Here is a 13,886-nt window from a genome sequence, read left to right on the forward strand (position 1 = left end):
GTGGCCATCATTTCTTATGCCATGTGTCTTTCAGATGCCAGCCTGAGATTAGTCAGTTCAAATTCCTCCTACGGTGCCTGTGCCGGGCGTGTGGAAATTTACCACAATGGCATATGGGGGACGGTTTGTGATGACTCCTGGGACATTCAGGATGCCCAAGTGGTCTGCAGACAGCTGCGGTGTGGATATGCAGTGTCAGCCCTGGGAAATGCCCATTTTGGGCCCGGCTCTGGTCCCATCACCCTGGACGATGTGGTGTGCTCGGGGACAGAATCTACTCTCTGGCAGTGCCGGAACCGAGGCTGGTTCTCCCATGACTGTGCCCACCGGGAAGATGCTGGAGTCATTTGCTCAGGTACCACATGACGTCATTCATGGAAGGCCCCTGTCACCTCTGACCTGCTACAGAGTGACAGCTAAGGGCCGGTGGCTGATGGTATTTGTGGCCCAGTTCTGGAAGTGGAGGCAGACCGGAGCTTGTCAGCTTATGCCCTTGGCCTTCCCACTGCAGGAGACCATGCAGGGGCCACTGTGTCTCCGGTGGGTTTCTGGGCCCCAGAGCCATCACGCTGAACACACAGCTGGCGTGCAGTGTGTTCTCACCCTTCTATCTGCCCTGTGACCTTTAGCAGTGAGGTCATGTCTGTAGGCCTCAGTCTCCTCGTGCATGGAGAGGAGATGGTCACAATAAGCCTGCTTCCAAGGGCGATTAGAGAATTAAGTGGCTCATGCGCGTGAACCCTTAGAACGGTTCCAGACAAGTAGGAAATGAGGAATGAGTGATGGTGTGACTTTGGCTGTGGCACTGGCGACCCCCAGGTAACGATGGGGCTGGGGGAGCAGCTGGGGAGATGTGTGCGGGCCTCCCCCTGCTAACACAGGCCTCCACAGCACAATGCGCTCACCGAAGGGGTCAGACTGTGTCACTTGGGTGTGCCCCTCCCGCATTCTGGCCCCTCCTCCAGACACACTTCAGTGACTGATGCTTTTTTTCTATCCCTTTACAGGAAGCTACCCAACAACACAGGGTAAGTACCCGTGATTCCTGCCCACTGCCTGGCCGGTCCTCTCCACTGCTAGTGCAAGATGTCCCATTCGGTTTCGCAAGAGTTGTCCCCAAGGCCTTCCCCAGCACTAGGGGCAACCCTGCAACTAATGTCCCTACCTGAGGAGGGCTGGGCCTCTCTCTCGGCTCCCTTTGTTCATCAGTAGCCTGGCCAGCCTGAGATTCAGCTCTCTGGTCAGTCCCTAGGAGAGGCCAGCCACCCGTGTAGGTCCTGCCTATCCCTAGGACACCAGACCCTGCTCAGTGCAGGCCAGTGGGTCCTGTTTCATCACTGAACTCCATGCAGGGCCAGTAGAAGCTCCTGACTGCCTGGAGAACTGAGCTCCTGATTGCTCCGGAGCTGTGGCCAAAATTGCTCTAAGCATTTCCAACACACCCCTGGCTCCCGAGATCTTTCCCCTCTGTCCCCACCCCTCCCCTCCTCACCACCTGCTTCCTGCAGCAGCGACCCCTCAGCCTCCCTGCCTTCATTCTTCACACAGCACCTGGGCATCCTTATGAAATGCAGGTGTTGGTCCCAGCCTCCACACCCTTGCACCCTTCATGTGACCCCCCAGGGCCATCTGGCCACAGATCCCCACTGCTTGGGAGAGTCTCTAGAGCTCTCCATGATCCACTTCCTTTGTCTGTTTCATTTCCTCCCCAACCCCTCCTTGCTCCATCCACACTGATATTCCTTAAATGTGCAACATACTCTCAGACCTGGGTCCCTTTGCACATTCTGTTCCCTCTGCCTGGAATGCCCCTGTACTTTTTTGCCTGATTCCATCCCCCCAAACCCAACCCCCCCTCACCCCCAGCAAATTACTTGCCTTCTTTCCTCTGCTTAGTCTGGGTCAGGAGCCAATGCTCTGGGCTCCCACTATGTCCTGGGCTTACCCTGATCACAGCCCCATCCTGCTATGCTGGGATTTGCTCCTTCCCATCCATCCCTCTGGGCTGTGAGCTCCCTGAGGGCAAGTATCCAGCATTTGGCTTTGAACCCAGGGTCGGCACATTTCCTCACAGCACAAGCGAGGACAACACCTGTGTCCACGATGCCGGGACACTGATTGTTATCTTTTCTCTTTATCAACAGCTCCTGTTTACAACATCACCTACCCGAACAGTAAGTTCTGGGCTCTCTGAGAAATCCCCTTCTTCTTCCCTTCAGTGACAGTGCCACCAGGTGGGGCGGCGGGGGTTAGGAGAGCCTCTCTGGACAGTCTGGGTCTAGGACACCTCCTGCTGGGTTTCTGTCTAGGGAGTTGTTTAAAAATTTCCCCCAGGTGACTGTGCCGTGGGCTCTGGGGGTCCTCAACATTTTTGTTTCATCCCGACAGCAAATTACTCCTGTGGAGGCTTCCTGTCCCAACCATCAGGGCACTTTTCCAGCCCGTTCTATCCTGGGAACTATCCAAACAATGCCAAATGCCTGTGGGACATCGAGGTCCGAAACAACTACCGTGTGACTGTTGTCTTCAGAGATGTCCAGTAAGTGTGTGGGGCTGCCTCACGGATATTTCAGAACAGAGCAAATGGCACCTAGCCCTTCAGGAATGATGTTTGCCCAGTTGACATGTTCTCTTATGGGTTCAATTTGTTTATCAAGCACAGAGGCAGCCCGTGGAGGTGCAGCCAGGACAAGAGCCTTGGTTTAAAGTCCCAAGTCTGTCACTAGTTTGCTACGTGACCACAGGAAGTCACTTAATTTTCCTGAACCTGAGTCAAAGCAAGAGAATAAAATACCTGCTTCCCTCTCCTCTCTGGCTACTGGGAAGAAATATGTGAAAGAGAGAAATATGTGAAAATACTTGGAAAATATTATCCAATAGGAGGGATAATTGTTGGAGTAATAGTAACATAGAGAATCCTATTAACCACCCTGGTTGTGTTTTTTTTTTGTTTGTTTGTTTTGTTTTGTTTTTTTTAAACAATTTTCTCTCCACTCCTTCCTTTTTTGGGATGAGTTCTTGGGGTCAAGCAGAGGTGGAGAAGTCACTACTGCAGAGGTTAATTTATCTGTTCCTCATTCAGTGAAGAGTGGGAATCACTGTTTTAAGCAGGAGAGACAACATCAAAGCCACATTAATATAATATCGGTCCAAGGAAGGGAGTGACCATGCAGAGGTATTTTAGAGTCCAGGAAGGAGGGTACCATTATTTTTTCTGTAACAGCCATTCTTGAACAGAATGGTTTTCTCTCTTACTTTTTGGTTGTAGTGCCCTTGCGAATCTCTGCCTTGGAAATTCATTTGGAGTCTTGTAAAAGATATAATATTATTTAAATTTCCTCATCATTATAATTCAATTTGGATTTCGGAGACTGTACTTAAAGCCTGTTCAATCCTCTGGAGGAAGGTTGACCACCTAACCTTCAGAGAGGTTATTTGACTTGCCCAATATTTATTAGTTCAGTTGCCTATTTCTATCACTATGAATTCATGAATATTTATATTATTCTATCGGAAACCAGGGTCTGTTTGAAGAAACAGTCTAAGGCAGGCTGTGATCCCTTCCTTCCATGGTGCAAAGCGGTGTCAGGAGAGGGGCTGTAGATTCATATGTGTGACCCCAAAAGGCAGGACTAAGATCCATGGAGGTCACCAGAAGGTGAATGTCACTATATTATCTTCAGCTATTATTTTCAGAAAGTCGCCATTTCTGGCACAAAGGTGTGGCCCCCGTCACTGAAGTCGGACCCCCTGCATTAAATCCTGGCTGAAATCGAAGCCAAAACTCTGTGTTCTGTCCCTACAGGCTTGAAGGAGGCTGTAACTACGACTATATCGAAGTGTTTGACGGCCCCTCCCACAGCTCCCCTCTGATTGCCCGCGTTTGTGATGGAGCCAGGGGCTCCTTCACTTCATCATCGAACTTCATGTCCATTCGCTTCGTCAGCGATGGCAGCATTACAAAGAGGGGCTTCCAGGTCGACTACTATTCCCGTCCTTCCAATGACAGCACCCGTAAGTCCCCTCGTGAGAGCTCGCTGTCAAGGGCACCTCTGAGAGGCTTCTGCGGCCCAACCTTTCTGTGGTTGTGAAGTAAGAAACTAGGGCAACCTTGTCAGGTCACCGAGGCTTATCTGGTGCCGGGAGGGGCCAAGAGCAGTGGTCTTGGACTCTGGCTGCCCAGAAATGAGGTCAAGGGCCAGAACTGGCCGATGGGCAGTGTGGTGGCCTTACTGTGGTCATCAGAGACTAAATGTGAGGTCATACTTTCAGCACATGGTGAGATGTCCGCACCAGGGGACACAGGTGACCTTGGGGCCACTGAGACTGTGCCCTGAGACAGCACGTTTGGCTGTGATCTACAGATGGACTGAACCATTCACTCAGCTGCTTCCAGCTAATGGCCACGATTTGAGCTGTTAAATGGACTGATTTACAGATTGGCTTAGGGACTGGGCAAGGTGATATCCAAGCTCTCTTTTGCAGTCAGGATTTTAAGCATTGACTTGTTCCATAGCTAAAGGACTTTATTTTACAATTTCCCAACCCTTCAACTGGAGCATTACTTTATGGATAAATGGCAGGTTGGCAAAACATTTTACCCATTTCGTGTCCTGCCTCCATTTCTCCATCAGAGGAATCCTAAGTTCCTGTGCCCTCAAAGGGGTCTTGTGAGAATGACACTGACCTGAGCCAGGGGGCAGCTGGGGGGTTGGGATGAAGCCTGTTCTGATGTGGACTGTCTTCATCCGCCATCTTGGTCTCTGCACCTTTCTACGGGAGGGGTGCCTGGCGGGCTTGCTGGGGTGCTGACGGCCGGTGTTGTTTTCCCTTGGCCACCAGAGCTGCTTTGTCTGCCAAATCACATGCAAGCCAGCGTGAGCAGGAGCTACCTCCAATCCTTGGGCTACTCTGCCCGGGACCTTTTCATTCCCAGCTGGAATGAAAGCTACCGGTGTCAGCCCCAGATAACGGCCAGCCAGGTGACATTCACAATTCCATACTCAGGCTGTGGCACCATCAAGCAGGTAAGCCTAAGGCTTTCTACTCTCTCTCCTACTGAGTGATCTTTCTTAAAGTCATGTATGCTGTGTTTCTTGAATTCATGATGCTACAGTCAGTGTAATCAGGGTGAAGATTTCAACCTGTCCCTTGATGCTATGATGTAGCTACAGCCACTTCCAAATGTAAGGATGAGGAAGGAGGCTGCCTTCCGCACCCAGTTTTCCCCACCCTGTCGGGCATAGAGGGTGCAGGGCAGGCTGCCACTCATATCAGCAATGACCGTAGCGCCTCCCAGGGGCAGCTCCAGGTTTTACAGTGCCTGAAGCTTATAGAGTTTGGGATTAGGGTTGGTGGTGGGGGGGTGCCTCATTAAAGAGAACAATGCGACCTTTTATAAATCTCATAAAAATATATGGCTATGCCAACACACCGCTAGGCCTTGGACAAAACCATGCATGTGGGAAGCCCTGAGGCTTAAGTTTCATTAGCTTCACAGAAAATCAGCCTCTGCAGCTACCATTTGCTGAGCTGTCACCATCTAGGGTGACCGACTGTCTTGGCTTGCCTGGGACTTTGCAGATTTCAGCATGGCAGAGTCCCATATCCCACAAAACTCCTCGATCCTGAGCAAACTGGACGGTTGCTCATCCTACCGGGGACCAGTCACTGGGATTAGCCGGTGTCACGCTCCCCAAATCCCAGTCAAGTGTTCTCTCATTATCAACCCACTTTAAAAATAGGGAGGTTGGGCTTCGAGGGGTCAAGCAGGTTGCCCAACACCACTTGGCCAAGAAACAGTAGGGCAAATGCCAGACTCTGGGAATCCCAAAAGCCTTCCCCGGAGTGAAAGAAGCCAGCCACACAGGAGTACTTACTCTTTGATCCCCTTTGTGTAAAATTCAGACACGGAGAACAAGTGAGTGATGGCAAGCCAACCTGGTCGGAGGGGATTGCCTGCAAAAGGGCAGGAAGGAGCTGTTTGGGTTCGTGGAAGTGTTCCGTCTCTTGTGGTGGTGCTGATTGTCAAACCTTGCTGAGTGGCATCCTTACAATGGTGGCATTTAATTTTATGTAAACTCACTTTAAATTATCTATTCTAAGTTCTGAACGTTTGGCTGACACCTAAGTAATCGTTTCAAGATTTCGTCTTCAGGGAACAGGCGCAGTGCAAATGTTTTTACGTGGCTTAGGACTGCAGTAAACACACAACATGAAATGCTCGAACATATATAATGTGTGCAGCACACACACACGTTCAGAGGGTGTCAACTCACCAAAGACGTACTGAGCATTTGTCGTGACCCAGCACTGGGTCAGGTGCCGGGAAGATGCTGTTCATTACCTGGCAAGGTCATTCCTGATCCTTTGACACATAAGAAACAACGGGAGACGAAGGGGATGGTCATTTAGCCAAACAGATTGGCCTGTGGGCCATGAGTGGGCGCCTAGGCCTGAGGGTCTAAATTGCCACTGTGGCCATTTCCTCAGTCCCTACAGACACTGGCTCCTTTTCCTCAGTCCCTACAGACACCAGCTCTCCTTCTGAGATGAACTGAGTGGGTGAGGGAGACCTACACGCAGAGAAGGGAGCGTATCACTCACACCATGCAAACATTTTAGTCAACCTGGCTTTTTTATATTTTGCCCTATAATTTAATTCTGTTGGATTCTGGTTTGCCATGAGTTTAGTCAGTGGGAGTCAGGGCACCAAAGGTGATTATCCCTCCTGGTTCCAAACGTGCAGCCTGGAGACTCTGACATCTGGGTCACCTCATCGATGTTCCTTCGTCTCCATTAGGAGCCACCAAACCAACGTGCCAGTGCTGGTTCTTCTAACTTGGCTGGTGGTGGGCAGCACATGCTACATTGTCCTTCCTCCATTTATTTGAATGGCTGCGTCCCCTACCGGGCTGAGGGCCTCAGGGCAGAGCCAACGTCTTATTCGTCTTTGCGGCTCCCAGTGGTGCCCAACCCTTTATAATCTTATTATTAACCACTAATCTGTATGCCAGCAACTGAACTAAGTTCTACATGACTTCTGAAGTTCTCGGGGCAACTTTTATGCCCATGTAATCGTGAGGAAGCGCAGGCTTGCAGAGGTTAAGCCACTTGCCTGGGGCCGCCTGGTCATGAACTGCAGAGCCAAGATTCAAAGGCTGGACGGCACGCAGCATCTGGCAAGTGTTGGCTGGTGTGTCTGAATAGGCGAGGTCCCCCCACCACAGGGGAGGGACACCGAGTGGAATCCCGAGTCTGAGACTTCATGAGAATAGCAGTTGACTTATGTGCAAGACTCCCCGTTACATAGTGAGTTCCTTCCAGACTGAGCAGACGTCTGATAATGAATTGTAATATAAAATCAGAACTGCTTTTTATGATCAACAAATAAACCTTCACGCCACATTCATTGCTTGGAGTGGATTCAGAATTTAGCTTGACCACAGAAGTCAGGGACAAATGTGAATTCTAAGAAAACTTTGGTTTCAGTATCTGGAGTGACATTGAAGGCACCTCAGCTGGTCTCTGAAGGAGTAACCAAGTGACATCTATATGGTTGCCTTTGACAACCACTTTCACTCAAACATAAAGCAATTCTTTTTTCTTTAATTCGTTTTAGAAAATATAGTGTATTTTCCATGCATGGATGGTGGGCATAGAAGAGATAAGGTCTCCCAACCCCACCAGAAGGATGCCTTCCCCAGACCTGAGTCCAGAAGATTCTGGTACTCCCCTGCTGTCTGGGGCTGCAGAGACCTCCCCAGCCACCCAGTGGAGAAAAGGGAAAGGAGGGGAAGGAAGGGTCATAGGGCTGGCAAAAATACTTTAAATTACTTGTTAAAATGTTCTCCTTCCACGTGTTTTTCTGGAAGGGACAAATTCAGTTGAGTTCTGCAACTGCAGGCATGAAGTGAAAGCCTTTCGAACAACTCTGTTTTTAATTTTGGGGAGAGAGAGAGCGAGTGAGCACAAGTGGTGGAGGGGCAGAGAAAGAGGGAGAGACAGAATCCCAAGCAGGCTCCCCACTGTCAGCACAGAACCTGATGTGGGGCTCGAACTCACCAACCCTGAGATCATGACCTGAGCCAAAGTCAGGAGTCGGGCACTTAACCAACTGAGCCACCAGCTGGCCCCCAACACACTCTGTTCTGAAGAAAAATGGTGTTTAGGTGTACATACAGGTGCTGGCTGCAGCAGAGAACTTGTCTAGACTCCCAAATAGCCAGGAACGGGGTTTTGTTCTGGACAGGGCACACAACGAGATGTGACGACATGGCAAACCGCTTTTTTTTTTTTTTTTTTTTTTTAAGAGTAATTTAGCTTCGCATTTTAGGACACCACTGTGGTGTTATTTTCATTCTTGTTCTTGCAAAAGCACCAGTTGCTTGTGAGAATTCATACTTGGCTAGCAAAACGAAGTTTGCTTCTGGCCATTGTAACACTGGGAGGGGGAGTGTTACCCCTGCCTCTGCCTGGCAACCACTGGCTTGGGCTCACCTCGCTTGGGGCCAGGTGATCATGACCATGAAACTGCCAGAGGGCCGCATTTATCTGTGTCTTCTTGGCCATCTGGGCCCCATTTTTCATTCATGACAGTACTTTTGCTGAGCCCTGTCCCCTGTGCCTTTCATTCATTCCATGGTTTTTATTGATGCTGATAGAACTGTTGACACCATGCCAAGTCCCGATGACATCATTTTTCCCTTGAGATGCTCACAGACCATGGAGTGCAAGGCTCTCATCCCCAGAAGGTCACTCTTAGGCACATTGAACAGCATGAGAGATCAACATTCCTATGAATTTGCTGTAAAAGGCACAGTAGGAAGCGATCCCGTGGTAGGGGGAGTGGAAAAGCAGAGTGTGACGGGAAGGACGCCAGCATTGTTGCAGCCCATTCAATTGCCCACCTGAGCCTCTGCGGAAGCCCCCACCCCTGAGGTCACTTCCCGTCCCGGCAGCCTCAGACACCGAGCTGCAATAGCTACTGAGCCATCCGAACAGCACAGTGACAACCGATCCCACCAGCCTCTCCCCCAAATACGTCAAATACATAGCCACTTCCCTTGGTTTGTCCCAGCCATGGTGAGAAGGAGGCAAAGCCAGCACAGAGGGCCCTGAGCCACGGAGTCCGGGCAGCTTAGCTGTGCAGCACGGCAAGGGCTCATCCAGACACGCCCGTCTTCCCAAGAGGAGCGGCTCCCAGGAAACCCTAACACCTGGCCCACACTGTGGTCCCCATCACATGGTAGAGGAAGGGAGTTGTGTGAAAGGAAGGAGTCCTGCTGGTGTAGCAGCACGCCCAGCCCAGGTCGTGGGAGCCATTGTAGCAGCCGCGTGCCTTCTCTGTGTGGTCCTGGGAGGGTTTTGAAGTCCGGCTGAGTCACTTTCCCCTCGTTGTCACCCAGATCAGCAATGAGCTTCCCTTAGCAGGTGACAGTTGCCTGACTTTGCTCTCCCGCCTTCCTCTCCCAGGCCAATAATGATACCATCATCTATTCCAACTTCCTCGAAGCAGCTGCTTCAAATGCCATCATCAAGAGGCATAAGGACTTCCGCATTCATGTCAGCTGCAGGATGCTCCAGAACACCTGGATTGACACCATGTACATTGCTAATGACACCGCCGACATCAAGGAAGTGCAGTATAGCAGTTTCAACGTGAACCTTTCCTTTTATACATCATCTTCATTTTTGTATCCTGTGACCAGCAGTCCGTACTATGTGGACCTGAACCAGAACTTGTACCTTCAAGCTGAGATCCTCCATTCTGACGCCTCCTTGGCCTTGTTTGTGGATACCTGTGTGGCGTCCCCATATCCCAACGACTTTACATCTTTGACTTACGATCTTATCCGGAGTGGGTAAGGAGTGTCTTCATGGAGTGAATGTTAGCCTTCACCTGACAATTCAAACCCAAGTAGCCCAAAGTCTCAAGGAATGCAGATTTGGGTTCTAGTGGTTCCAATGTAACCATTCAGGTTGTCATTCCTGGTTCACATATAGGGAGACAGATGTGTGGAGATGGTGGAGAAGTGAATGAGTCACCAGCAGTCACCAAGCAGGTTAGCTGTAACTGGGATCTGACCCAGGTGACCAAACTCCATAAGAAGACATATGTGTGGTGGGGAAAGCCTTGGTTCTGCAGCAGATAGAGGTTGAGATGCCAGCTCTGCCATGGACCAGCTGCATTGCTGTGGGCGGGCAAGGGCATCTATGCTGAGCCAGTCTCCCCACCCATCAGATGCTCATAGTGATGCCCACATCATAGGCTGTTGGGAGGATGAGATGGGAGGGAGTAGATGCAGCCCTGGGCAAAGAGCAGGCACAGAAGGTGGTCCACAAGGAAGGTTGTGGGTGAGTAGCAGGGGTCAGCAAGGGTCCCTTAACCTAGAAGCTGAGAATTGTGGTTCCAACCAAGCCAGTTGGTGGCCAGTGGTGGCCAGACTGCGGTTACTGGTACCCAGGTTGCGCTTCTCTACTACAGTCCTGCTTCCCTGGATTATTTATTTATTTTTGAGAGAGAGAGAGAGAGAGAGAGAGAGAGAGAGAGAGAGACAGCATGAGTAGGGGAGGCTAGGAGAGACAGGGAGTCACAGAATCTGAAGCAGGTTCCAAGCTCCGAGCTGCCAGCACAGAGCCCAACACAGGGCTTGAACCCACAAACCACGAGATCATGACCTAAACCAAAGTTGGACGCTCAACCGACTGAGCCACCCAGGCGCCCCTTGGCACCTCAGTAACAATCACATAGAAGCACAATTTAGAGGTTGTGCTGATAGGCTAAGGGGCTCTGTTATGAATCAGGGTTGGGAGGTTAAATCTGACACCTCCCTGAGATACTAAAAACAGCATCTCTTTCCAGGCACAGTTTGAGTATGTGTCAGTTTGGTAAATAGGTGTTAAGGCCTGTCTCGTTCCATCTATGCAGTTGGCTCCGTTCACGGCAGCCACCCCCCCCCCACCCCCTTGGCAGCATAGATGGGAGAGAAGCTTACCCAAATTCTCTTTCTACAAATAGTAACACGGTGACATTGGAATTTATGTCAAACGATTGAGATTAACACAAATGAGTGATTTGGCTCTTCTCTGCTAAAAGATTCTTTTGGGCCAAATTCTGGCATATATGTATATAAGATAATGCAGTGTCCTCAGGAAAGGGGGATGTGCATGTGGGGGTAAATGTGGGCCCAGCTCTCCCTGGAGTACAGGGATGCATTGGTACATCTCGCCATCAACCAGATCACCCACCTGGGGGCCCTTCAGAGTAATCTGGAGCTTTAAACACACCCATGCCCAGGCCCCACCTGCACATTCTCTTTATTTGGTCTGTGGTGGGGTTTGGGGATCCGTATTTTTAAAATCTCCCCCAGTGATTCTGAGGTGCAGCCTGGGTTCTGGAGCTCTGGCCTACACAGACCGCCATGATGAGTGTGGTTTTTTGGGGAATGCAGTCATTTCCCGGCAGCCCCTGAGCTACCCTGACCTCGTTTACAACTGTCCTACTTCCTGACGAGGCTCTGGGTACTCTCCCTCTCACCTTTGCGGCTGAAGTGACCCCTGTGGGAAAAAAGAACATGGGATTTGAGAGAGTGTGCGTTGAAAGCGGAGGAAGGAACCTCTGCAAGGCAGAAGGAAGATATCGAGTAGACCCCGGGTCACATTTCGCAGGCAGTCAGGGCCGCCCTAGGGACAGCTACCATCCACCACGAAAAATCTCCGCCTAAAACCCCACGGGCCAGTTTCTTTGCTCTCCTCTTCGCTACGTCATGCCAAATCCTACCCTACGTAGGAGACACTCACGGGTTTGGCAAGCTCCTTCCTCAGCTCGGGGTGGAGCTGGGAGGTACTCCTCATCCATGTCTTAGTACAGTTTCTTTCAGGGGATTCTGGCCATGTTCCTTCTAACACAGTGGAGATGAGGCGACTGAGGGAAGAAGGAGGTGGTTGATATTGGAGTAGGGGACGCCGAGGGTAGTCAGGCTCGTGGGGAAAGTGCAGCCACCTGGGCCAGGTCAGCAGACACAGCCCCGGAGAGAGGGCGGCACCAGAGACACTGGAGAGTAGCCGAGTGTCGTCTTGCCTGGCCCTGAGACCAGGAAGGGAAAGGAAATGCCATCTTCTTGCCTGCCTGCCCTCTCTCTGAGCCCCGCGACCTCCCCGAATCACCTGGATTGCCAGGGCCGCTGAGCACGTGGTCACCGGGCACCCGTTGTGCAATCCGGGGCCTGCTTGTCCGTGCGGCAACCCTGGGCTGATTTCCCGCTTTAAGATGCTGCTGAGGTACCAGAACTGGGATTTTCCTGGAGGCTGCCAGGCCACGTGTGAACCACACGTACGAGAGGAGGAAGGTGCAGCCGGGAACGCGGGCCGAGAGGAGGCCGTGGGGCTCCACGCCGGCCCGGGCGTGTCCTGAGAAAGGCAGCGCACCCAGGGCTGACAGGCTGCTTTTCTCCTCTTCCAGGTGTGCCAAGGACAGAACCTACCAATCTTACTCTCCGCCCTCGCCTCGCATTGCCCGCTTCAAATTCAGTTCCTTCTACTTCCTGAAGCGCTTCCCCTCCGTGTACCTGCGGTGTAAAATGGTGGTGTGCCGGGCGGACGACCACTTCTCCCGCTGCCGCAGAGGCTGCCTCATGAGGTCCAAGAGGGACGTGGGCTCCTACCAGGAGAAGGTGGACGTCGTCCTGGGACCCATTCAGCTTCAGGCCCCGCCGGCTGTGAAGAGGAGCCTGGCCAGGTGGCCGCCCTCCCGCCCCTAGGCCTGTGGCCCGCGGGGACCCGGGATGATCCTGTCGGTGTCGTGGTCCGCCTCAAATCGGGCACCCACCGTGCGCCAGGCCTGCCGTGCCACACCGGGCGATGCGGAGTTCGCTAGATCTGCTTCCCGCCTTCTTCCATGGGCTCCCGGTCTACGGGGGCCCATGTGTAGTGCTTGGGCAAGAGAGTTCTCCCCCGTGACACCGATACCTTTGTCCTCTGGGATCTGAACTCCCAGAACCTCATACTCCTCATCTGTAACACAAAAATGTTAATACTTCCCTATTGGGACTGTCGAGGAGCTACAATAAAATAATGTTAGTTAAACTGCCTTGGCCTCTACCTGGTTTAAGTTCTTGGGGGTGATGAATGGTGGCTTTTGTTACTATGGTCATTGTCACCAATATCAACAACACAACACTAATGATAACATTATGACGCATGACAGTAATAACAACAGGGGCCCGTGTCCCCGGGCACGGCGGAATCGGGGTCTAGGCCGTGGGGATGCAGGCAGGATCGGTTTATTCCCGCTGCTCACAAGGCTGATGTCTCCTCGGGGGTCGGCCATCCCACTTTCCTCCTCTTCTAGAACAGGGACCGCATTTCCTGCTCTGCTGTTTTGTTGGCGGTGTGGATGACGACATATCAGCCGACTGATTCCCAGGCTTTCTGGTCCAGGCTGAGACAGGTCAACAGCTGTGGTAGCACCGGTGACAAGGACAGGTGTGGGGTAGTGGTAGTCATCACAAACCCTCCTCTGGGTTATTGGGTTCCACCCCACGCGGCATCTTGGGCGGCTCTGTCTCCTCGTGTCATGTGTTCTGGTGCGCCCGTGTCCAGCTGATTCTAGGCTCTTACCTCACATAAGCACTCATTCCGTGACCATTCATCGAAGGACTCTTATGTGCCAGGAGACAAACAGAAAGAGATCAAAGTCCTGCCCCCTGCCCCCTGTCCCCATGGAGCTTACATTCCATGGGGAGGGGATGCTATTCAGAGATAAGTTGAGTGCATCGTACTTCCAGTGGGGTGGGAGCTATGGAGAGGACACAGGACAGGGTGACTGGTGACGGGGGGCCAACAGGGACGCTGCGGGCACTGCCATCTCTGCTGGAGTCTTCCTG

The 13,886-nt window shown here is 51.8% G+C and overlaps 1 protein-coding gene across 10 annotated transcripts in view; it reads left to right on the forward strand.

The window, feature by feature from the left end:
• DMBT1 (deleted in malignant brain tumors 1) overlaps nucleotides 1-13,090 on the forward strand; it is a 90,241-nt gene extending 77,151 nt beyond the window's left edge. For all 10 annotated transcript variants that reach the window (XM_045439753.1, XM_045439754.1, XM_045439752.1 and 7 more), the window contains 8 exons: nucleotides 35-355; nucleotides 1,008-1,028; nucleotides 2,145-2,174; nucleotides 2,389-2,539; nucleotides 3,806-4,014; nucleotides 4,843-5,027; nucleotides 9,475-9,863; nucleotides 12,464-13,090. In XM_045439753.1, coding sequence (XP_045295709.1) covers nucleotides 35-355; nucleotides 1,008-1,028; nucleotides 2,145-2,174; nucleotides 2,389-2,539; nucleotides 3,806-4,014; nucleotides 4,843-5,027; nucleotides 9,475-9,863; nucleotides 12,464-12,761 — 1,604 coding nt within the window. In that variant the 3' untranslated portion in view covers nucleotides 12,762-13,090. The remainder of the gene's footprint in view (nucleotides 1-34; nucleotides 356-1,007; nucleotides 1,029-2,144; nucleotides 2,175-2,388; nucleotides 2,540-3,805; nucleotides 4,015-4,842; nucleotides 5,028-9,474; nucleotides 9,864-12,463) is intronic.
• The last annotated feature ends 796 nt before the right edge of the window (nucleotides 13,091-13,886 follow it).

This window comes from Leopardus geoffroyi, chromosome D2 (genome assembly GCF_018350155.1).
Source record: "Leopardus geoffroyi isolate Oge1 chromosome D2, O.geoffroyi_Oge1_pat1.0, whole genome shotgun sequence".
NCBI lineage: Eukaryota > Metazoa > Chordata > Mammalia > Carnivora > Felidae > Leopardus > Leopardus geoffroyi.